At 37.5% G+C, this 23,149-nt stretch overlaps 1 protein-coding gene across 6 annotated transcripts in view; it reads right to left on the bottom strand.

The window, feature by feature from the left end:
• The window catches only part of LOC143027068 (calpain-B-like), a 76,087-nt gene that overhangs the window by 17,428 nt on the left and 35,510 nt on the right, over positions 1 to 23,149 (bottom strand). For 4 of the 6 annotated variants that reach the window (XM_076187979.1, XM_076187975.1, XM_076187974.1 and 1 more), the window contains 7 exons: positions 23,023 to 23,149; positions 22,465 to 22,628; positions 18,409 to 18,626; positions 18,066 to 18,108; positions 13,436 to 13,468; positions 5,564 to 5,705; positions 1,160 to 1,287 (listed from right to left, as the gene is read on the bottom strand). The exon at positions 23,023 to 23,149 is cut by the window's right edge and continues 36 nt beyond it. In XM_076187979.1, coding sequence (XP_076044094.1) covers positions 1,160 to 1,287; positions 5,564 to 5,705; positions 13,436 to 13,468; positions 18,066 to 18,108; positions 18,409 to 18,626; positions 22,465 to 22,628; positions 23,023 to 23,149 — 855 coding nt within the window. The remainder of the gene's footprint in view (positions 1 to 1,159; positions 1,288 to 5,563; positions 5,706 to 13,435; positions 13,469 to 18,065; positions 18,109 to 18,408; positions 18,627 to 22,464; positions 22,629 to 23,022) is intronic. The other 2 variants (XM_076187977.1, XM_076187978.1) reach the window with 1 other exon arrangement.

Below are 23,149 nucleotides of genomic sequence, written 5' to 3'. Positions count from 1 at the left end.
CCCATCCCACTCCTATTTGTCACCAATTTCCCTTCTATGTTGATTCCTTGTAGACGAAAAGGGTCATCCCTGTCCCCTACCCGTTGCCTGGGTCGGAAGTAATGCAGCAATGTATACATAAAAATATAAAACTGATAGAGAACAAGCTGTTAATAGGGTTGCTGAGGGGTAACAGTCCTTAACAATGGACAGTGCATATATTTGTCAAGGGTTCAAAGATTTGGTAAATGAGAGATTTGAAAAGATAAAAGTTAAGAGTGACTAGCGTTCTTATTTTCGTGGAGATTAGCCTCCAATCATAAAAGAATGCTGTGTGACTCTGGGATGTAGGGGTGTCACTAAAGTCTTTAAACTGTTGCCTGCATAAAACTTGTATTTCTTTGTATTTATAAATGGAATCTATTCTTAAATGCTTGTAATTTTATCTATCTATATACCATGGGTTTTTCACCCCTTATAAGGACAGTAGTCAAGTCAAAAGGCATGATTCTAAGTGGATTTTATTCCTAAATGCCTATAATTTTGTCTATCTATATACCACAGACTTTTTCCCCCTTATAAGTGAGGTAGCCAACTGGAAAAGCATGTACACATTCCCACCCATTTCACTATCACCCATTCCACTCCCATCCCCCACCCTTTCCTCCCTCTCATCTTAGCTCCTTATGGATGACACGTCATTCCTGTATTCTGCCCACTGCCCTGATTCAGAAGCAAGTAATTTTTTACTTGTGAAAAAATCCGACAATAAAAATAAGAAAGAAAGAAAGAAAGAGAGAGGGAGAGAAAGAGAGAGAAAGGGAGAGGGAGGGGGATGGGGATAGGGAGAGGAAGGGGGGAGGTGAGAGGGAGAGGGAGAGAGAGAGAGGGATGGGGATAGGGAGAGGAAGGGGGGAGGTGAGAGGGAGAGGGAGGGAGGGGGAGAAAGAAGGGAAGAGGGACAGGGAAGGGGAGAGAGGTGAGAGAGAGAGAGGAGAGTGGGAGAGAGATGAGAGGGAGAGAGAGAGATGAGAGGGAGAGAGAGAGGAGAGAGGGAGAGAGAAACATGTACACAAGAGTAGCTTACAACATACTGTTGTAGAATGTATAATCAAGAAAACCTGCTCCCCCAACTCCCTGCTCCCCAAATGTGTTCTAACTCGCTAACTCTGTTACTCACCTTCCATGTCCTTATATCATTCCAAAGGCGAATGAACTCTTGAAGTCCCAATTTTCCAGAACGGTCAACATCCAACATTGCTATCATGCTTCGACATACGTCTCTACTGAACCCATCAAAGGTGAACTCTACATGTTCAATTGTCATTTAGTTAAAGTAAGATATGGTTTAGGAGAGAAGAGTTGGCCCATACAAAATCAAAAATGTTACGATTACCGCAGTTGTGGTTTTTTGCAGACATTATCAGTGCAGAGCAGAGCCAACACACACACGGTAAAGATGGTCCAGCGATGTATGAAGTACATGAAGAGGAAGAGAAGAAAAAAAGAAACATGTAAATATCAGCATGAATGTTCAATGTTATTGCAAATATCGCAAAACTATAAACTAATTATGTTCATTTATATGCTCAGTATCTTGAAATTCAAAAAGGTACGCATAAATAACAGGAAATGCTGTTAGTGGAAAATTAAAAAAAGTGAAGAAGGATTTTATACGCATCCTTAATGCAATATTAAATTTAAAAAAAAAAAAAAAGATCAGTCAATATGCACCCAGAAGGAACTTGAAAAATAAGATATAACTGGAAAGAATTCATGTCAAATAGTATTTAGATAATTATCTGCAGCATTCAATTTTTTTTTAAACATAATTACATTGTTATCGCTGTTATTTTGGTTACACTTTTTCAATGTATTATACACACCCCACCTCCCTGAGTAACTTTAATCGTCTAGTTCCTCCCTGCCATATATCGATTTCATCAATTTTACACAATAAAGTTCATTCTCTCTTTGACCCATTGATTACAATGAAAAGAGTATCTTTAATTATTTATATCTATTTTTTCATAATATTATCTATAGCTCCGAAGCATTCATTTCCTTGTAACGAGTATCAGCAAGAGAAAATGTACTTTTTCTAACCATCTTGATGAAAAGATTCACTCCTAGTCTGCTTTCTAGGTTGTAAATTACAAACCTTTCCTGAACATTAGGTAGCTGGGCACAGTTTGTGGAAAATGCGAAATATATAGCTAAAGTTTGAATTGCATCACTTTACTCAATTTCATTAATCTATAGATTTCATTAATGATGATATGGTTTAACGTCACAAATTCCTCCCATCGGAAGGCTAGGATGGTGCTCCTTACAGAGGACTTTATACATACATATACCAAGGCTTTTTACTCCCTTACAAGGGAGGTAGCCAAAAAGTTAAAGGCATAAAATCATTCCCACCCATTCCATCCCTTCTACTTTATAGATTTCATTAATAAATTTAATTGATTCTGAAGATGAGGATATTGGCACTGCCCTTTTTCCTCCCAAGAGAACATATATAAAATTGTGACCTTTTCCGTTTTACAGTCAAAAATCAATCTATCATACTACATAGCAAGGGCTTTGTCTCCCTTACAAGGGAAGTAGCCAGCCAAGGCATGCATCTATCCCCACCCATTCCGCTCCCATCCATCCATATAATTGATAGTTCCTTTTAAGAGCAACAGTGATGCAAAACAACATATTTCAAATGTAATCACAGAACATCAAGTAAATAATTTGATGTGCCTGTGACTAACATTGAATAATTCAAACTATACTCAATGACCCAGCATGTGGCTAATATATATAAATAATACCTGATGACATATAACAATATCAAAGTGAGCACTTCACACTACAACTACAAAATTTTCGTGAACAAAGTACAGAGTGGGTGCAAAACAATGATAACATCATTTGTTAACACGTAGACACAATGTGCAAGCCCTCAAAATGTTGTTAGTACTCAAATAAGCCTACAGTATTTCATCAATCAACAAATTTTAAGACCAAGTCACTTCAACATGCTCATTTATTTCCAACACCAATAAACATGACATTATTATTTCTGATACTTGAAGTCATGTAAATATGATCACACAACCAACCTTACAACACCAAAAAGCAAAATAAGATACTATGCAAGTTCCCTAATCTTAAAAGCCTTTTAAATCAATCACCAGGGAAGGTTTAAAAAGGAACATAAATAATAAACATTGAGAGGTTAATAGGTTATTTTGGTCCTATCAAGTTTATCCCCTGTAGAGTGTGAGTACTGTTACTTTGTCAGTATTTTAGATATGCACACATATGACATATACATATGTATACAGTGGAGACTTATACAGTCCTATTATATCTTTAGACTGGAACTACATTTTGTTCAATCTACTTCAGTAGTTTTGTTCTGGTTAGTACTAGACAACAATATATAAGAGAGAGACAGTGATCCCAGCATTTTAATTTTACCTGTAAGTTGTCACCCTACATTTTTCATCTAATGTTCATCCTACCCCAGCATTTCAATTTCATATATTTATGTCATCCTACACATATGTTGATTCTAGCATTTGATTTATATGTAGATGTCATTTTGCACTTGACAAATTTAACTAAAGCATTTGGAATTTGTTTATTATTTTAATCCTGCTCATGAACATTTGTCAATAGGTTGTTATTGTACACTTTGAATTAAATTTTCATCCTACTCCAGTGTTTTAATTTCATATATTTGTCATCTGACACACACTATGTTGATTCTAGCATTTGATTTATGTGTGGAAGATGCCATACTACACTTGACAAATATGACTAGTGTTTGGATTTCATCTCTCATTTTCACACTACCCATAAGCATTTGAATTTTGTTAAGTTGTCATTGAACAATTTTAACTTAATTTCCATGTGTCCAAACCATCCCAATACTCTTTCATCAGCCCTATTTGCCATCTTTTCCAACCCCACTCTCCTCCTCACCTCCTCATTTCTCACTCTATCCAACCTTGTAACCCCTACCATACTTCTAAGACCTTTCATCTCAAACACATTTAAATTTTCCTGTCTCTCTTAATGTAAAGTATTCTATACATATTTTTGGTTTACCAGAGCAAATTCTCAAAAATTTTCAGTGACCATTTACTTTCATTAACCATGTCAAATTATTCAACTTTGAGACTGTATAAGTACTATATATGTCACACATGCATGTATCTTCATAAATTTATGTATTCAGATTTACTAAGTGCACATGTGTATTTTGGTCATTTAACATACACTGAAACTTGTTATTAAGTATGATAAAGCTCTACACAGCCTGTACAATCATGTCTAATTATACCCTTACAGCAGTGCAAGTGCACTTACATTTATCTTATGGGAAGCCAAGAAGTAGTGTGTAAGCAAGTGCACTGTAAGTCCTTTGTTGTAAGAATGTTAGGAAGGTACTTGGAGAGTGTGTGAGTGAGACAAATATACTCAAATCAAGCAAACAATTAGATGCTGATGTTGGAACAGTCACGGCACGGGTGCATCCAAAAGACCGAAGTCCTACAGTAGCAGATTTTAGTAGTACTGGTGTAGACAGGTGTAGGCAGGTGTAGATAGGTGTAAACAGATATGTTTAAGTTTATCAAAGTGTAAATGTGGATTTGTATCCCTTACCGAGGTCTGCATACATAGAGGACGCAACAACATTGGAGATCCACACACGGATTAATGTCAGGAGAGAGCAAAAACAAAAATACAAATATGGGGTTATTATCCTACATGTAGAGTATGGTTTGTTTCAAGATGCTTGTTCAATGTAACTTATTGTATATTATAATTGTGCAAAATCCCCATGACAAATAGAACTGTCAGAACACTAAATGAACTAAATATAGCTTGGCTCTGTATCATGAATATTCATATCTGATTTACTATCTTTAAATTGGGATGCATTCACATGAGGTAAATAAACTATCTTAATTGTCATGCTCACATCAAACAATGAATACAACTAAGTTGAAATCATAGCACTTTTTCTTTTTAGCTTTAACAAGATAATTTTGAAACAACTTGTATAAATAATAAAATATTTCCGTGTACTTTAATTGATTAATCCGAGCTATTTCTTACAAAAAAAATGTAAATTCATGCAATTCATATACTGAATTTCATTATTCTCAGAAGTCAATACAAATACTGAAGTTAACTGATCATGATGAATCCATTTGCACAAGTCTGTTCTACTAGGATTATTGTATGTGTGAAATCATTTGTGTTGTGTATTCTACCAACAAGAAAATGTTAACACACTTCATACAAATGACCTCCAAAACCGACAATATTATTCAGTTACAATACATAATGTATATATAAAACACACTTCACTTACATGTGCCACACTGGCACTGGTCCCTTCAAAACAACAACTTCAAATTAGTAAATCGGCATAATTGACCATAATTAGACAAGCCAAACACAAACCATTGCTAAAAAATCAACACTAAAAGATACCATACTTAAAAAAAAAAAAAACTAATGCAGCTACACCAAACATATAGAAAAAAATCATTACATTTATTCAATATTCTCGTACCTCTCTTCATGGCAAAGTTTAGTACATTCTGAAGCTCCTTCCAGTCAATTTCCAAGTCTTCACCAGCAATCTTCTGGAAGAACCCTCGCACCCTCTCATCAGCTTCTGCAGCTTGTACTTCATCTTCTTCTTCTTCCTTCACCTATAATTATATGGACCAGGTGATTATTTCTCAAATTGATAAGTATACCACATATTTGAAACTCAAACCAAAGAAAAATCTTTTCAAATATAAAGAACACCTCCAGAATAATGTTATTGGAATGGAAAATTTTTAATCATAAAGGTGCCATAAGAACCACACATATGAAACTGCTAATATATAGAAGTAATGCAGAATCCCATGTTCATACTTTCTATAAGTATTTAGTCTATAGGATCTAATATATAGATCTATATTGAACAGTACATTCCCATGAAAAATACTCCCATGAAAAATACTTTGGCAACACCATGTACTGCCAAATTAATTATTTTACAAATTTAAAGAGGGTTCTAATTTCAAGAAAAGTATAAGTGGATACTTTTCGATGGAACCTTTGTGTAGTGGTGAAATGATTATATATTCTGATAAAACATTAACTGAGTTCCGTCCTTCCACAATCATTAGTGTTTAAGGACTGTCAAATGCAGTGGCCAACAAATATAAACAACTCTCTGACAACTCTGAGATGTATTTTAGGTTTCCGAAACAATATCCATTGACATATTCTAAGCTGATATAAATGAAAATTTACATGCTACTAAATTATGGTTATACATGCTTCTTTGTTTATATATATTCATCCAGGGCCCTCACATGGGGGGGTGGGCATATGCCCTGGGGTAGCAAGAGCAATTCTAGTCTGGACATGCCGCCCATAAGTCTGACAAAATAATTATAATAATGATGATAATAATAATAATGAAAAAAAAAAAAAGTCAGAGGAACCCTGAATATTTTACCATAATATACAAATTTTGCGTTAGAATACGAATTTTTTTCCTCTTCTTTCTGCAATAGGGACATTGAATAACATTTTTAAAACCTGTTTAATTATTTCGCAAGCCAATGGCTATAATAGGCAGTAAGAGATGGTGGAAATGGGATGTGGCCATGGGGGGAAAGGTGGGGGGGGGGCATAAAACTTAGGGCATGAAAGGGCTCTGTATTTATCTATTTAAATATGTACGGACCAACGACAAGTACCTGCCTGTGGCAGTCCTGAGAGACAGACAGCCAAGCCACCAATTTTCTAAAGTCATAAATATCCTCACCTTCATAAGGAATTGCAGCTCTGAAGGGAATGACATTTGGTCTCTAGATTGGAACCAAGATCTTTCTCTATAAATTTCAACTGCATTTATTACACCTTTTCACACATGAAAACATGACAACTGTTGGCTACTCCACTCCTACTACTATTTTCAGCCATACTACTACTTTCTCAGCCTACTACTATTTTCAGCCATAGGTTTTCCATTCAGTGAAACTCTGGGTAACAAAATATATATATATCCATATATATATATCCATATATATATATATATATATATCCATATATATACTTGTACACACACACACACACTTTTAAATCATGCTTTGAGTTTCAAGAGATAAAAACTCACAGGCCCAAAGTAGGCACCAACACTTCTTGGGCCCTCTCACAAATCCCTCTAAGAAGAAATTCTAAATCACTGCCTATGTCATATCAGTGCGAGTGTTTCCATATCACCAGCTAGCAAGACAAGGAGGAGAGCAACTGCCCACTGTCAGCTCTACTTATGTGAAAAAAATGAGTAGAGGTGCAGGAGCATTAGTTAAATTTTATATCAAGAAATCTTAGTTCCATTCTAACTTCTCAGGGCTGACCTCCAGATAAAGATGAAGGTGTTGATAACTTTTTAAGATGAGTGCCAGTGAGGTCATTCTCCCCTACATCTCTCTCACAGGATCATCACAAAGCCTTACTGATACCCTTTACAAAAGTAACTGTTGGCCCGAGTTTCATTGACTGGAAACCCGCAGCCTCCCTGGTAACTAGAGATAATCTTGGGCTCTCCCACAGATCTCTCTGGGGAGAAATATTGGACTGTTGTCAGTTTTATATAAGTTTAGGACAGTGCTGCCGGAACTCAACAGAGCACCACTCCAGCATCTCTGAATAGGTGGTAGCCAGTGTGGTGGGGGGGAAGGGAGAGAGGATGAGGGGATGATGGCTTGTGGGTGCTGGTTGGTGCCGGCAAGAAAATATTTGTATTACATTACTAATAAATTAATATTACAATATTCTACAATTTTCCGGAACCAGAGCTCTGGCATCTACAAAATTGGCACTGGACTCCAGGTTTAGTAATCTGTCACCAAGTGTGCAATTGCCAGTTGTCAACTCTCTTTGTGTGAAAAGGTGGAGAAAATACAGCTTGAAGCTGATGGAGATTTTGAGCAGAATCTCAAGCCCAGTAGTCAGCATCTTATGGTTACACCTCAAAGTGAAGGTCTGGATGTTGACAATTTCAAAAAATGGGTGTCAGATGGCCAATTCTATTTAACATCTTTCTTCCACAACCACTATTTGCAGATATACTACTGTAATCTAGTGACATAAAAACGGTCAGACACAAATACAACAATCCAACATTTCATCTCAGATAATATCTACAGGTGGGCTCAATGAACGTTGACAGTGAAGGTGGGGCTGCATGCCTCCAATCCAGTGTAGAATGGGAGGGTATCACAAGGTCATAAGAACAAAGTGAAAAGACCACATGTATGGAGGAGGTAAAAAACATAAAATAAAGTTTTCTGTATAGATGCATCAACTGAAATAGATCAGAAGTTCATTTTCCCAAAGCTAAAACCATAAATAAATTCAAAACAAAGTATGATAGTTGGAGAAACAGAGACAGGACCCCACCAGTGTAACCCCTTTTCCTGTACATTACAATTAAATAAACATAGTTAAGTAAATACATACAATCTTCCACATCCAAAGGATCTTTCTATGAAGGGGGTCACCTACTCAAACTTTTCAGAAGATCCATCAACCCCCCCCCCCAAAAAAACAAAAAATAAAAAAAAAAAAAAAGATCGGGAAAAGGTAAAAATATATCTAGACCTCTAAAGGAAACATCTTAATCCCTTATGAATATTTAGCTAATCCCTTGGGGAAAAAATCTATGTAGCTTGTAGAATACTCTTCAAATCACTAAATTTGCATTTATAATGCCTCTACAGTTAGAACTTGTTTAGCAATTTTAAAACTCATATTAAGGTCAGACAGATCCAGGGAAGAAAAAAAAAAAAAAAAAAAAAACATTCATACATACAGGGATACAACTCAGAAGCACAGGCACATTTAAGAAGCAAAGCACCAGAACTTTCCTTACTACCAATTTATAGCTCATCAATTCAGCAAACAGTTTGGGCAAAACTGTGTAAGAAAGCACATTCAATTCATTGCACATGACATTCCTAAATAGTTTCAGCAATAAGGCACGATTCTATACACATTCCATGAAATCCTCTCATTTTGTCTAATCTGGTGTTTTCCTTTGGACTTCATTCTATACACATTCAACAACAAAATTCAGTTGCGTCTAATAAAGAAATAAAAAACATTCCAAAAAAACAAAAAAAAAGTATGCATATCAAGAATGCATAATATTCACATTCAAGAATTTAAGTGATTTTCATAAATAAGAGGCAATGTACTAAAGTTGTTTCACCTATTATACCTTGAGCAAGGACTCAATCCAATTCTTCCCTGACTGTAGGAAAAGAAAGATGTTTAATTGGATGATGAAACTTGCTTTAACAAGTAACAGAAAAGTTTTGATGCTGTGGAACTATGAGCTGGAAAGGTGCATAAAGATTTAGAGAAATGTGTCTTGTGGTCTGCTACAGTACTAAAGGTGAAGAAATATATCCAGCTGAAGAGAGAAAAATGGTTAGTAGCAACAGAATTTTTACTGAAGAGTAATATCATGAGAGAAAATAAAGTGAAGATAGGTTTCCTAATGTAAAATGGGACAAGACAAGTGAAGAGAAAACAAGGAGAAAACAATGTGAATGTTAAAGGATACATGGATAAATAGTGTTTGATAAAGTAAATGCAAAAAATTAAAGATTTGGAACAGAGGAATGAACTGTTACAAAGAAAATTTGAAAGTATGTAAAGGATTTTTTTTCTAATTTCTTCTTGTAGGAAAGTTCAGATGCCAATTAATTTTCATTGGAGCATGTAGTATTCATTTTCAAGCCTTTACATTTGAACTTCAAGCTATTAAAATAACAACATTCAGCCTTTTTCTCAATGTCATTTTTCTTTTCAAAAGCTCTAGATTTCCAATTACTCTCATCAAGACTGATAGTCATTCCCTGTTCCCTTGAGTTATGCCAATGTGCAGAGTTGGTGAGAAAAGTAAAAGATATGAAAAACACAAGTTTTAATTTTTTCAAGCTAATCTAAACAAGTCTAACACAATATGAGGGCATGAAAAACACTTTATGAAATTTTCAGAGTATGTTGCATACAATGCTAGGTACCAACTTTAGTTGTTATTGTTCCCTAGACTGTCTGGCCGAACACTCTTGTCTCCCTGAGGAACGTCACGATTGGAACGGGGTTTTACCGCTAATCCTTTATAGAGTATATATTGTGCTGTTGGCATGCATGATTGTGTACAATGCAGTCTTCTATAACATGTTGTATAGTATGGAGTGAAGAGGTACATCCTGGGCAGTTGTTGTTGTTGTCGTTCCCTAGACTGTCTGTCCGAGCAGTCCCGTCTCCCCAAGGAATGCCACAGCCGAAACTGGGTTTTCCCACAAATCCTTTATAGAGTGTATGTTGTGTTGTTTGCATGCATGATTGTGTATAATGCAGCCTTCCTGGGCAGTTGTCTGCAATGTTGTTATCCAGCCTCTTCTGAGAGCTTGGAAGGGCTGGATGATGGCTGGCAGCCTGGCCAGGTGGACTCTGTCTTTTTTTTTTTTTTTTGGGGGGGGGGGGGAGAGAGGATTCAGGGAGATGGATATCAAGGGGTCTGGCATGCAGCAATGTATTATCTTTCAGTTTGTTGACAGAGCAGTAAGTGATTTGATTATGGATATACTTCTGGAGGCTGATATCTGGTGGTTGAGGAGGAAGAGAAGAGTATTTGTGTGTGAATAGGTATTTAGGTGCTGTTTTGACATTTCTTGGCATGTGTGGGTATTCTGCTATGTAGTAGAGTGGGTGTGGAGTGTTTGTGGAGGCTGCAATAAGTGTTTGTGTGCCTCTCACATCAAGGTAATTCTCATCTTTGAGGACTTTTGTTTCATGGTGTAAATGTAGGCATTGGATTGTGCAGCCTTTAATTGTCTTTAGAACTGTTTTGTATGGTCTGAAGGGTGCTGTGGTGTCTCTTAGCGAGATTGGGGGCCCATGTAGGGATTGCATAAATCATCACTGAATGTATGCATTGTTTGTATACTGTAGTATTAATTTCTTTGTTTAGGTCGTGGTGTGGCAGGATCTTCGTCATGGGACCAACCACCAACCCCAAAAGTTGGGGGTCAACCAGCCACAAATACCCTTACCACCAGCTCTCACGCAGATGGCACTGATCTAACTTTATTCTACATATAGTGGACTGTTTTTACACAGAACTCATGTTCTGGAAATGTACTTCATTTTTCTTACCCATGTCAGATTGACAGACACAAAATAAGCAGCTTAAAATATGTCATCCATTTTCTGCTAACAGCCCTTTCATCCACAAAGAACTGCCCATCTGTTTCTTTCTTCTCAACCAGACTTGCCTTTTTGCACTCCTTTCTTACTTCCATTTTTTCTTTTTATTCACCACTTTCAAAATTCTCAAACATCAACTCCATTTTATCCTTGCTTCCTGTGTTACAAGAAAGAGTGGGCTGGGTGGATTTGTGTTCTTATATTTTGAGTGAGTGAGTGAGAGGAAGAGAGAGAGAGAGAGGAAGAGAGAGGAAGAGAGAGAGAGAGAGGAAGAGAGAGAGGAAGAGAGAGAGAGAGGAAGAGAGAGAGAGAGGAAGAGAGAGAGAGAGGAAGAGAGAGAGAGAGGAAGAGAGAGAGAGAGAGAGAGAGTAAGAGACAGAAAGAGGAAGAGAGAGAGAGAGAAAGAGACAGAGAGAGAGAGAAATGGACAGACAAAGAGACAGACAAAGAGACAGACAAAGAGACAGACAAAGAGACAGACAAAGAGACAGACAAAGAGACAGACAGAGAGAGAGAGAGGGAGGGGGAGAGAGAGAGAGGGAGGGGAGAGAGAGAGAGGGAGGGGGAGAGAGAGAGGGAGGGGAGAGAGAGAGAGGGAGGGAGGGGGGGAGAGAGAGAGAGGGGGGGAGAGAGGGAGAGAGAGAGAGAGAGAGAGAGAGAGAGAGAGAGAGAGAGAGAGAGAGAGAGAGACAGAGAGAGACAGAGAGAGAGAAAGAGACAGACAGAGAGAGACAGAGACAGACAGAGAGAGAGAGAGCACGCCAGAGCCAGGGAGACCGACAGACAGCAAGACAGACAAACAGACAAAAGAGAGAGAGAGAGAGAGAGAGAGAGAGAGAGAGAGAGAGAGAGAGAGAGACAGAGAGAGAGACAGAGAGAGACAGAGAGAGAGAGAGAGACAGAGAGAGAGAGAGAGAGAGAGAGAGAGAGAGAGAGAGAGAGAGAGAGAGAGAGAGAGAGAGAGAGAGAGAGAGAGAGAGAGAGAGAGAGAGAGAGAGAGAGAGAGAGAGAGAGAGAGAGAGAGAGAGAGAGAGAGAGCAAGCCAGAGCCAGGGAGACCGACAGACAGCAAGACAGAGAAACAAAAACAGAGAGAGAGAAAACAGGGTTCCACAAAGATAGATATCTTTCTTGCATATTACAATTCAGTAAATAGAAAGTCCTTAGTACACCCAATTGTGTTTCTGTCTCTCACCAAGCACTTCACCTCTACCTACTTCATGTTACATTTCTCGTATGCACTGTCACTTCTTCTTTACAGCTATTTCTCACAGAAATGCCTCATTTCCGTCAACTATTTTAACTTTTTCATTCCATTATTCTCTAACCTATCTGCTGCTTCTACCCAATCACCTCATTCCGCACACCAATACCACATTTTTCATTTTTTTTTTTTTTAAACATCCATATTTCTATTCTCTTACATAATCGTCAGACTTTCTTGTTAATTTGTAAAATTATCAGAAATTCTAAAATAAATTCTTGTAATAAAATCTTGTAATAAAAAAAGAAAATAGAAAAAGGGGAAACAATTATTTAAAATCCAGACCTCAACATGGTATTAAAAAAAAAAAATTATCTTGGTAAATTATTTTCCTCAGTCAAGTTCAGTTTCATAAAGATAAACATAATATACACTTAGAAATTAATGTTCATTTGTCAATTAATGAATGATGAATGAAATAATCCGTGACCATTCAAATATATTCATGCTTGAAAAAGGAACAAAATATTTCAGCAAAAACTACGAGCACAAAACTTATTCTATCAAAGTTTACCTTAGACCAAATAACACTTGGAATCAAACAACACAAGAATCAAACAACACACTTCCAGAACTTTCTACATACAACACAAGAAAATTTTTGGAAAATCACTCACACCCTTCATCTATTCATATATAGACATGTGTAGGAAAAGGGCATACTAGGGATGAGGACGTCAAAAACTGCACAACTATCAAATGGAAATTATAAAAACTAAAAAAAAAATTTGCGTCAAAAAAGTTAACGGTAACAGACATCACTGGATGATGCTCAAATAATAAAAACCAAACCAGTTTTGACACTGCCAAAGCAAACTAAGAATACTTCTTCAAATCAACCAATATAAGCAATGCAGTTATCTATGGGTAAATTCTATCTGCATGCACTTACTCTGCCACTGCCGTCATCTACATCCCGTTGACCCTGCCAAATATGGATATAAATGGACGTGCAGAAACTGTGACAAGCAGCTTCACTGTGCTAAAAGCTGTAACTGGTGCCTTGTATATTAAAGTGTGAAGGATATTAAAGTGTGAGGTTAGATAAGGTTAGCAGAATGGAGGTGGCATCTAATTAATGAGAACAAAATGTAATGATATTCTTTATGCTTCATAACCTATCAATGAGTTAAAATTTTAGGTTCCTTGATCTTATGCGGTTTGTAATGGTATTCTAAAGCATATCAGAGCAAGCAAAACTAAATTGCATTTGGTTTTAAAGCTTTGCATCCAGCACAATATATGTGAGTAAATCTAATGAAACAACTAAGTATTGAACTAATTAACCATTCTAAATTCAAAGGCTGAACAGTAAATTACTGTACTGTTATCATATATTACAACCACCTGTCATAAATCTAAGAAATATTGTTTACTATATCAACAAGATGCTGTCTAGTGTTACTGTTCATTAACCCCTTTTATACAATGATGTATCATACAGCTTTAACTTATTCAGTTATAGAAATATCATTATAGTGGAAGGGTTAAGACTATAGTATTTTTTCTATAGAAAGAATGAAAATATCTACTGCATTCCTACAAGTAACATAATACAGGCTATGATGAAAAGGAATATCATACAAGGCATTATATGATTCTGCATCTAATTATCACAGCATGGGTTACATACCAAAGACAGCAAATGATGTTACTGTAATTGTGAACTTTTAAGTAGTGTAGTTTAGGTTAATCCTGGAAACAAGGTGATGTAGTGGAAGGGATCTCAAAGGTAGTAATGACAGGAAAAATGTTTGACAGCCTTTCAATGACTCTCAGCAGATGTCAATGTTTTAGAGGACTAGAGATTTCTTTTGGTACCAAACCTAATGCTATTAAGCATATCCTTATTTTTTCCAGCAGAAAATGTTCAGTTTTAAGTAAATATGTCTAGCCAGTGGATATGCCCATGTCGAAATATGCCCAGTGTATAAACAAGGAGTATACAAGGTAAACTTGTGAGAATCTATGAGCAAAAGAGAAATGAAAGACTATCATACATTTTTGACAGTGTATCTGTATTGATAATAGCTTGTTGCCATCATTCTTTTTGCCATCAACCCATAAGATCACAAACTAGTGACCTGGGATTAACGATTGGACTATAGTGTTTGGCAAAACTTACACCAGTATTCCTATATGGTGGATAAAGAATCCACTCACCCTATCCATTGAACAATGAAATTATTTTTGTGCTGTGTACAGGACCTGAACCTATAAAGTAATCAAATGTGCACCCTACTGACTGTACTACCACTGTCCTAAACATGTAATACAAAATGCAAATGTATTTACATACATACATACATATACCAAGGCTTTTTCCCCCTTCCAAGGGAGGTAGCCAAAGAGGGAAAGGCATAAAAACACTCCCACCCATTTCATCCCTAAATACACTCCACACCCCTCCCACCCTTCCTCTCATCTGAGCACCTCCTGGATGACGGGTCATCCCTGCACCCTGCCCACCAATGTATTTACAAATGTATTTACAAATGTATTTACAAATGTATTTACAAATGTACTATTTTTTTTCCAATAATTTGAATGTCATGAATCTTAATCTATGGGAATCAGTAATGAAAGGTGTGTGCAATAATTACTGCTGAAAAGATGCATTTATGATTAGAAGGTTGCTAATTATCAAATAATGAGGGAAATGTATATAAAGTCATGCATATATTGTTTTTGTATTGGTGTATAATGTTACTTGGCACCTGTAGTTAAGATAGCATTAAAAGGCACATTTATTTTGCTAATCAAACTAATGCTGCATTTTCTAGAATACTTAATTCATGCACAATAAGACAAGAAACACCCTAGAAAATTACTAAGAATGCAATTAATTCAAATTTTTATCTTACTAACTTCAAGGAGATTTATGTTATTACAGTATTGAAATACCGAGGGAAACCTTAATACATAACACACTTCTGCTACAACATAATACACCAATTGCTTACTTTTGTCTGCAAAGTGATGTACAGCCCAAAGACAACAAAGAAAAATGTGCTGGTAAGCAGTTGTGTTACTGAATATATTTATTAAAATATTTTCAACTTACTAAAGAAAATTTTAATGTATAGCACAGAAGTTAACTAAACATAGCTATGCAGGAATAGAATGGAATGGACTGTCTTAAATCTACATTTCTACTCTAGATAATATTCACTTACATTTACAAGACAAAAATAGAATCACCAGGCATTAATATCTATTCCCAATATATGAACAAATCCGATTGTTTTTTTCATACTTAGTACTAATGAATGGGCAAGAATAAAAGCACACTTCCCAGTTCATACACACATTTCTAAATTTATCTAAATTTTAACCTTTTACATAATTTTAATATATTCTTGAGTATTCAACAACCATATCTTATAGCATACAAGACCCAGAGGCATACTAGAACCAAAGATATAAAAGATTCCCTCTTTCAGTGAAGAATATAAAGAAAAAATATTATATCTATTTGTTAAGTCATCATGCAATGTGTTGATATTACACAAATGGCAACAGCTTATACACATGACTAGAAGTATTTAGAGTAAAGCAGATAATGGTGATGCACTAGAAGAGGGGATAGTAATTCTAGATTGGAAGAGTTAACATGGTAACAAATCTTAAAAGCAAAAGGTACAAGTACCGATTATCAATGGCACCTGAGTAAACATCAGTCTCCTAGATACTTGAGCTTCAAATATAAAAACCTGGGTATATTTTCAGAGCCATTCTTTATGGAAAAAAAGTAAATCTTGTATGCCATCAAATATGGTAGTTGATGAACTTTCAAATGAAACATTTCTGTAAACATAAGTGACTATATGGTTACCACAGTCCCTAACATTGTATCTAATCTAAATTCCATTATGCACATGCACATATGCCCCTACAAACTTTAAGTAGCACACACACACACACAATGAAAAGACAAAAGATCTAATCCACCCTTTACTAGAGTATGTAGTGGTGTGATCACCACACAAGGTGAAGGATATAAACAAGGTCAACAAAAGACAGATCAGAAGCCAAATTGACCTCCCAATTATTGGACGGAGAGAGATTAGATGCACTGGACTTGCCATCAGAAGAAGAAAGAAGAGAAAGAGGTGACATAATCACAATGTTCAGGTAAATGCAAGGAGTGGACAGAACTAACAGAAGATCTCTTGGTATGGAACAGGAGGGTATCACAAGATCATGGGAACTAGTGATGAAAACTACATCTATCTATCTATATACCAATAAGCTTCCTCCCCCTTATAAGAGAGGTAGCCTGCCAAGATGACTGCATGCCTGAAAGTTATCAAGAAATATGATTTTCTGTACTGATGCACCAATTCCTGGAATAGCATCAAAAAGGACATAGCCCAATTTGAAACTGTGTATGAATCTAAAGTTGGATAGGAGAACACTAATGAAGGACAAGATGTTGGTTTGGAAAGAAATGACTAATAGGGCAGCTATAATATTCTTAATCATCAGTGATGTCGTGGATTGAATAAACAACTACACCAACCTATTTACTGATGATCCCATATTCATGAAAAGAATAAAATGTGAAGATGATTGCAAACTGCTACAGTAAAATCTATACAAGATAAGGAGCCTTCAGTAGATGGAGGGAAAAAAAAAAAAAATCAATCAACCAATCCTTTGCTCCAATTCTCTTGTAAGAGGCCAACCGCTTCCTACAAACCATCCATACCCATCGGTTTAGCCCATAAATTACTCAGTACAGAGATCTTTAGTTCTTGTCTGGAGTGAGCAAGTGTAGGATTGTATAGTATTAGGTGCTCTTTGTTTTCCATGTGGTGATTGCATCTTGCACAACTGGTGTCCATTACTAGGTTGATTCTATATTTGTAATCTATTGTCAGATGGCAAGCTGAGCATTGAAACAGCAGTGCAATAATTGTCTGCCTTGGGTGATTACTCTGTTGTGCTAATTTCTAGGAAAATGTAGAAAAGTATAGAATTTGGTGGTCTGTTAAAGAGTGACCGTTTGTGATCTGCTGTCCATATCTTGTGCCTACAACTGTTCAAAAAATGCATTTTCTTAATTGCCATCACTGTGAGGTCTTTTATATAGGGTGAAGGTCAACTGGATATCAAATGTGAAACCAAATATTTTAGTTTTCCCAGTGGGAGTGACTGACCATTTAATCTGTCTTGTATTAGTGTGGGGCTATTTCTATAATCTGGTAAGATTTGAGAATGACACAGTACATTCTTATTTAAGGTTAACTTGTATCTGCCTTCTATCATTCACTGCTAAAATTTTGTCAACATCCTCCCTGAAACGCAATATTCTTTAACATCTTTTAACCTGGTCTATAGAAATGGCTGGAAAAAAATAGTCACCACCATCCAATCCTGTATTATGGTTATGGAAGTATCCACGAGAGAAAAATAATAATAAAAGTATCGAAACTAACACAGTGTACATCATGGACACTGGTTTCCTTATGAATTAGATCTAAACACAAAATGAAGAGCCCTGAATTGTCAATACATACCCTGTCATCCACTTCTCCAAATCCAATATCTTCATCATTCTCCCTGAAATGCAAAATATCAAACAATAAGAGAAATATATAATGTTTCCATAATGTATTTTTTTTACTTCCTACAACCTTGGCTTTTGAATTTGTTATATTTGTCAGATTAAGTATCCATTCACTCTTGCAGCTCAGAGCACTTGATATTCCATAACAAGCCAAAAATATGGTTCCTGTGTATTAAAATCTAATACAGTACAGCCAAACTAGCAATCATGACAATATTAATCTTGGCTACCTATCTATCTCTCTATGGCTACCAATGTAATAAAAAAAAATGTATCACAATAAATTCACTCACTCCATCTCGTTCCTCTTCTCTGAGAACACACGCAGGATGAACTCTCCTTCTTCATTTGCCTCAAAAGTAGAAGGCACAATGCAGTATGTTCCTGGAGGTAGTTTGAATCTGCATGACACCTCACGCATGTTGATGAAGGATGGTGATCGAGCCACTGATGCATTGTACTTGAAGAAGTGGAGGTCAAGAGGACGAGGGGCACTGTCTGGGTCCCTCAGCTGTTGTAAGGGAAAATGGGTAAAAGTTGAGGAGGTGACAAGGGTCACATTATTTCCTATAATATCAAAACAAATCTTATTTCCACAAACAATTAAGCTCCTAAAGGTCTTGTACTTTGTAGACTCTTCTACTATCTGCTACCAAGTGTAGTTCCACTATATGAGAGAAAACTGAACAAGTATAAATTTAGTAGTCTTAGAGGGATTGGTATATTAACTGTAGTTAGTAAGAAGTATGGAGGGGTATTTCCCTCTCAATCAATACATTACTCCAGGTTTCTCTTGCAAGAGACCCATGGCTCTCAAGTAACTGGTAGCAGCCATCAGACTGGCTCATAAGTCATTTAAGGAAGAAATATTGTCGCTATCCAAGTAAGACTATAGTAGGGCAATAAATGATGAGGTGTTCAGTGTCTTTTGTGTAATGATTGCATCTAGGGCAATTTGTGTTTCTGGTCTTGTCAGGGATGTGTTATGTTGCCCTGGCTGTTCAACTTATACATGGATGGGGTGGTGTGAGAGGTAAATGCAAGGGTGGTGGGTCAGGGATTGGAGATGGTTAAAGAAAATGGAGAAAAGTGGGAGGTGAGCCAGCTGTTGTTTGCAGACGACACTGAGCTTGTAGCAGGATCAGAGGAGGGATTGAGAAGTTGGTGACAGAGTTTGGGAGAGCATGTGAAAGAAGAAAGTTGAAGATAAATGTGGGTAAAAGTAAGGTGGTCAGATGTGCAAGGGGTGAAAGTGGCAGCAGACTGGAAGTGAGCATTAACCACTTCCATACGGTGCCGCACACGTAGGCGTCATGAGGAGCAAGTGGATTCGCGACGCTGCCATATCGGCGTCTTGATTATATTTATTGTAGTCGCCCCTGTGTTTTTACATTCTCCCAAATGCGCCCTGAATCCCATTCTCTGGTTTTCAAAATTCGCGGGTGAAAGAGAGAACGATCGATATAAGCGGCGACTGTATTTTATGATGCGAATATTATTACGTTACGTCATACGGCTGGCATTGGCTGCTGCCCGCGAGATTTAAGTCCCGTACTGAAGTGGTTAAGGGAGAGAGACTGGAGGAAGTGGATAGTTTTAGATACTTGGGTGCAAATGTGGCAGGAAAGGGTGGAGTGGGGGTGGAGGTAGAATGTAGATTGAAAGAAGCGAGTAAATGCCTTGGTGGATTAAAAAGTATAATGAGGAATAGACATTTGGGAATGGATGCTAAGAGGAGATTGTATGAAGTAGTGATTGTGCCAACAGCACTGTATGGGGCAGAAACATGGAACATAAGAGGAAGAGAGAAAGAGTTTGAATGTGTTTGAGATGAGGTGTCTGAGAAGTATGATGGGAGTTACTAGGTTGGATAGAGTGAGAAATGAGGAGGTGAGGAGGAGAACAGGGGTGGTAAGGGAGATGGGAGATAGGGTGGATGAAAGAGTATTGGGATGGTTTGGACACATGGAAAGAATGAGTGAAGAAAGACTAGTAAAAGAGGTATGGAAGGCGGATGTGGAGGGAGTGAACATGAGGGGACATCCTAGGATGAGATGGATGGATGGGGTGAAAGGGGCTTTGGGGAAGAGGGGAATGTCTGTTGAGGAAGGACGGTAGAGGACAGAAGACAGGGGTGAATGGAGAATGGTTGTATATGGATGATGTGATGCATGAGGTGGAATGGGTGAGGGGATGGGGATGAGGTAGTATGTGTGAGAAAAATTTGATGCAGCCCAAAGGGATTTCTTCCCGTCTTCTCCTTTTCTGCATGAGGGGACGAAGAGGGGGGTAGCCCTGGGTCAGCACTACTTCTGACCCAGGGCAGTGGACAAGATGAAGGGATGATCCGTCATCCAGGAGGTGCCAAGATAAGAGGGAGGGTAGAGGGTGGAGGGAAGTAGAGTGTTTTAGGGATGGAATGGATGGGAATGGTTTTTATGCCTTTGTTTTTTGGCTACCTCCCTTGTAAGGGAAAAAAAAAAACTTGGTATATGTATGTTAAAAGCTGCAGGTGATAGGTTTTTGTAAATATTTTAGTATGCAGCCACTTTTTTTTTTTTTTTTAAATTCCATGTAGTTGTTGTTGTTGTTGTTCCCTAGACTGTCTGTCCGAGCAGTCCCGTCTCCCCAAGGAATGCCATAGCCGAAACTGGGTTTTCCCACAAATCCTTTATAGAGTGTATGTTGTGTTGTTTGCGTGCAAGATTGTGTATAATGCAGTCTTCCATTATGTGTTGTATGGTATGGGGTGAAGTGTTACATCCTGGGCAGCTGTTCACAATGCGGTCATCCAGCCTCTTCTGGTAGCTTAGAAGTGCTGGGTGGTGACCGCACCGCAGTCTGGCCAAGTGGACTCTGTCCTTTCGTGGGAGAGAGGATTCAGAAGGGTGGATATCAGGGGGTCTGGCATGCAGCAGTGTGTTGTCTTTCAGTGTGTTAATGGAGCGGTGAGTGATATGATTATGAATATGTTTCCAGAGGCTGGTATTTGGTGGTTGTGGAGGAAGAGAAGAGAGTATCTGTGCGTGATAAAGGTCTTTGGGTGTTGTTTTAATGTTTCTTGGTGTGTGTGGGTGTTCTGCTATGTAGTGTTTGTGGGCCTCTCATATCGAGGTGGTCCTTGACTTTGAGGACTTTTGTTTCATGGTGTAAATGGTCTGTAGGTGTTGTATTTGTGCAGCCTGTAATTGTTTTTAGGGCTTTGTTTTGTATGATTTGAAGGGTGTTGTGGTGTGTCTCACTGAGATTAGGAGCCCATGCAGGACTTGCATAATTCATCACTGAGCGTATGCATTGTTTGTATATTGTTATATTAGTTTCTTTGTTTTGTCCAAATGTTGTTCCAGTGATTGACTTAAGTGCGTTAAGTCTGGGTGTGCATTTGTTTTTCATGTTTGTGATGTGTTGTTTGAAAGACATGGATGTATCGTATGTAGTTGGCCATGCCTGTGTTATGTGATGGGATAGATGGGAGGAGTTGAGGGCTCTTGCATAGAACTTTGAACTTATCATTCTCATATGATACTCTAAGGGGAGGATTTTGGTTTCTGTGCATAGATGCTCTACTGGGGTGGATCTAGTTTATCCATATACTAATTCAAGATGTGGATGCTCACTGGCCAAGTAGGTTAGGGTGTCATTATTTGCAACGAAAGTTGAGATGATGACAATTCGAACCCTGCTCAGAGCAAGTTGAACTAAGGGCATGGTTCATTAACCCATTAAACTCCGATGACAAGATGTCTTGTCATTTGGTCAAATAAAACAAAAAATCATAAAACACCAAAATGTTTGATCAAACACCAGAAAAATATGACGTCAGTCCTCGCTTCGCTCGCAGCGAGGACTGACGTCATATTTTTCTGGTGTTTGATCAAACATTTTGGTGTTTTATGATTTTTTGTTTTATTTGACCAAATGATAAGACATCTTGTCATCGGAGTTTAATGGGTTAAATTCCACACTACAAAGTCCACTATGAGGAGCACTGTCCTAGCCTCCCAATAGGTGGGGAGTTTGTGATGTTAAACCAAATCAAATCAATTCAAGATGTACTACTATTGACGAGTTAAACACCATATGAGGACGGAGCCTTTATTTGTACGATGTTTCACTTATTACAGCTTTTTCAATACAAGTTGAGATACATATGCATATACATATGTATCTCAACTTGTACTTGAAAAAGCTGTAATAAGCGAAACGTCGTACAAATAAAGGCTCCGTCCTCATATGGTGTTTAACTCATCAATCTTGTCGGCAACTGCCACTTTCATAAAAAATGTACTACTATGTACTAATTCAAGTCATGAATCTTCATGCAAATCTGAAATAAACACTATACTCACATGGTAAACGGCAAAACCAATGGTCAAACACTCAAGTCCAAGCTTCCTCTGGGCACGACGATTCTTCTGCATAAGGGCCACAATGACAGTACATTTATTATCGTCATCATCATCATCTACTTCAGAGAGAGTGATCCGGTACTGCGGGTTGTGCCAGAATGTCTCTGTAGAAGGCAAGCAGCATTTGAGTGTTTCTTAGGTAAAATAGTCATTTAATCCTAAAGCCCAAATCTCTAGCAGGTATAAAGTTGTTGACATTTGAACATGATTATGAAGCACTACCATAAGTAATATACACTGATTTTTCAGCTATTACCTTAGTTTTAGGATGGTGCACTTTGGCAATCATAGGGTATTCTATGTAAACAACTGCCCAGGATGTAACACCCCATGCTATTCAACACATAATAGAATGCATTATACACAATCATGCATGCAAACAACACAACATACACTCTATAAAGGATTTGTGGGAAAACCCCGTCCTGGCCATGGCATTCCTTGGGGTGACGGGACTGCTCGGAGACAGTCTAGGGAATGACAATAACAACAACTTACGTATGAAGTTCCTGCAACCTCCAGCTGTTGATCCTCTGATCCAGCCACCCTCAAAAACGCTCATTTCCCACTTGTGTTGAACAGAACCCTGAATGTCTTGATCATCCAGAGAGTCTGGATTGAGATT

This window comes from Oratosquilla oratoria, chromosome 7 (assembly GCF_046742065.1).
Source record: "Oratosquilla oratoria isolate Oo_2021 chromosome 7, ASM4674206v1, whole genome shotgun sequence".
Classification (NCBI taxonomy): Eukaryota; Metazoa; Arthropoda; class Malacostraca; order Stomatopoda; family Squillidae; genus Oratosquilla; species Oratosquilla oratoria.
The sequence above is the reverse complement of the archived record's forward strand: the minus strand, read 5'-3'. Positions and strand labels throughout refer to the sequence as shown.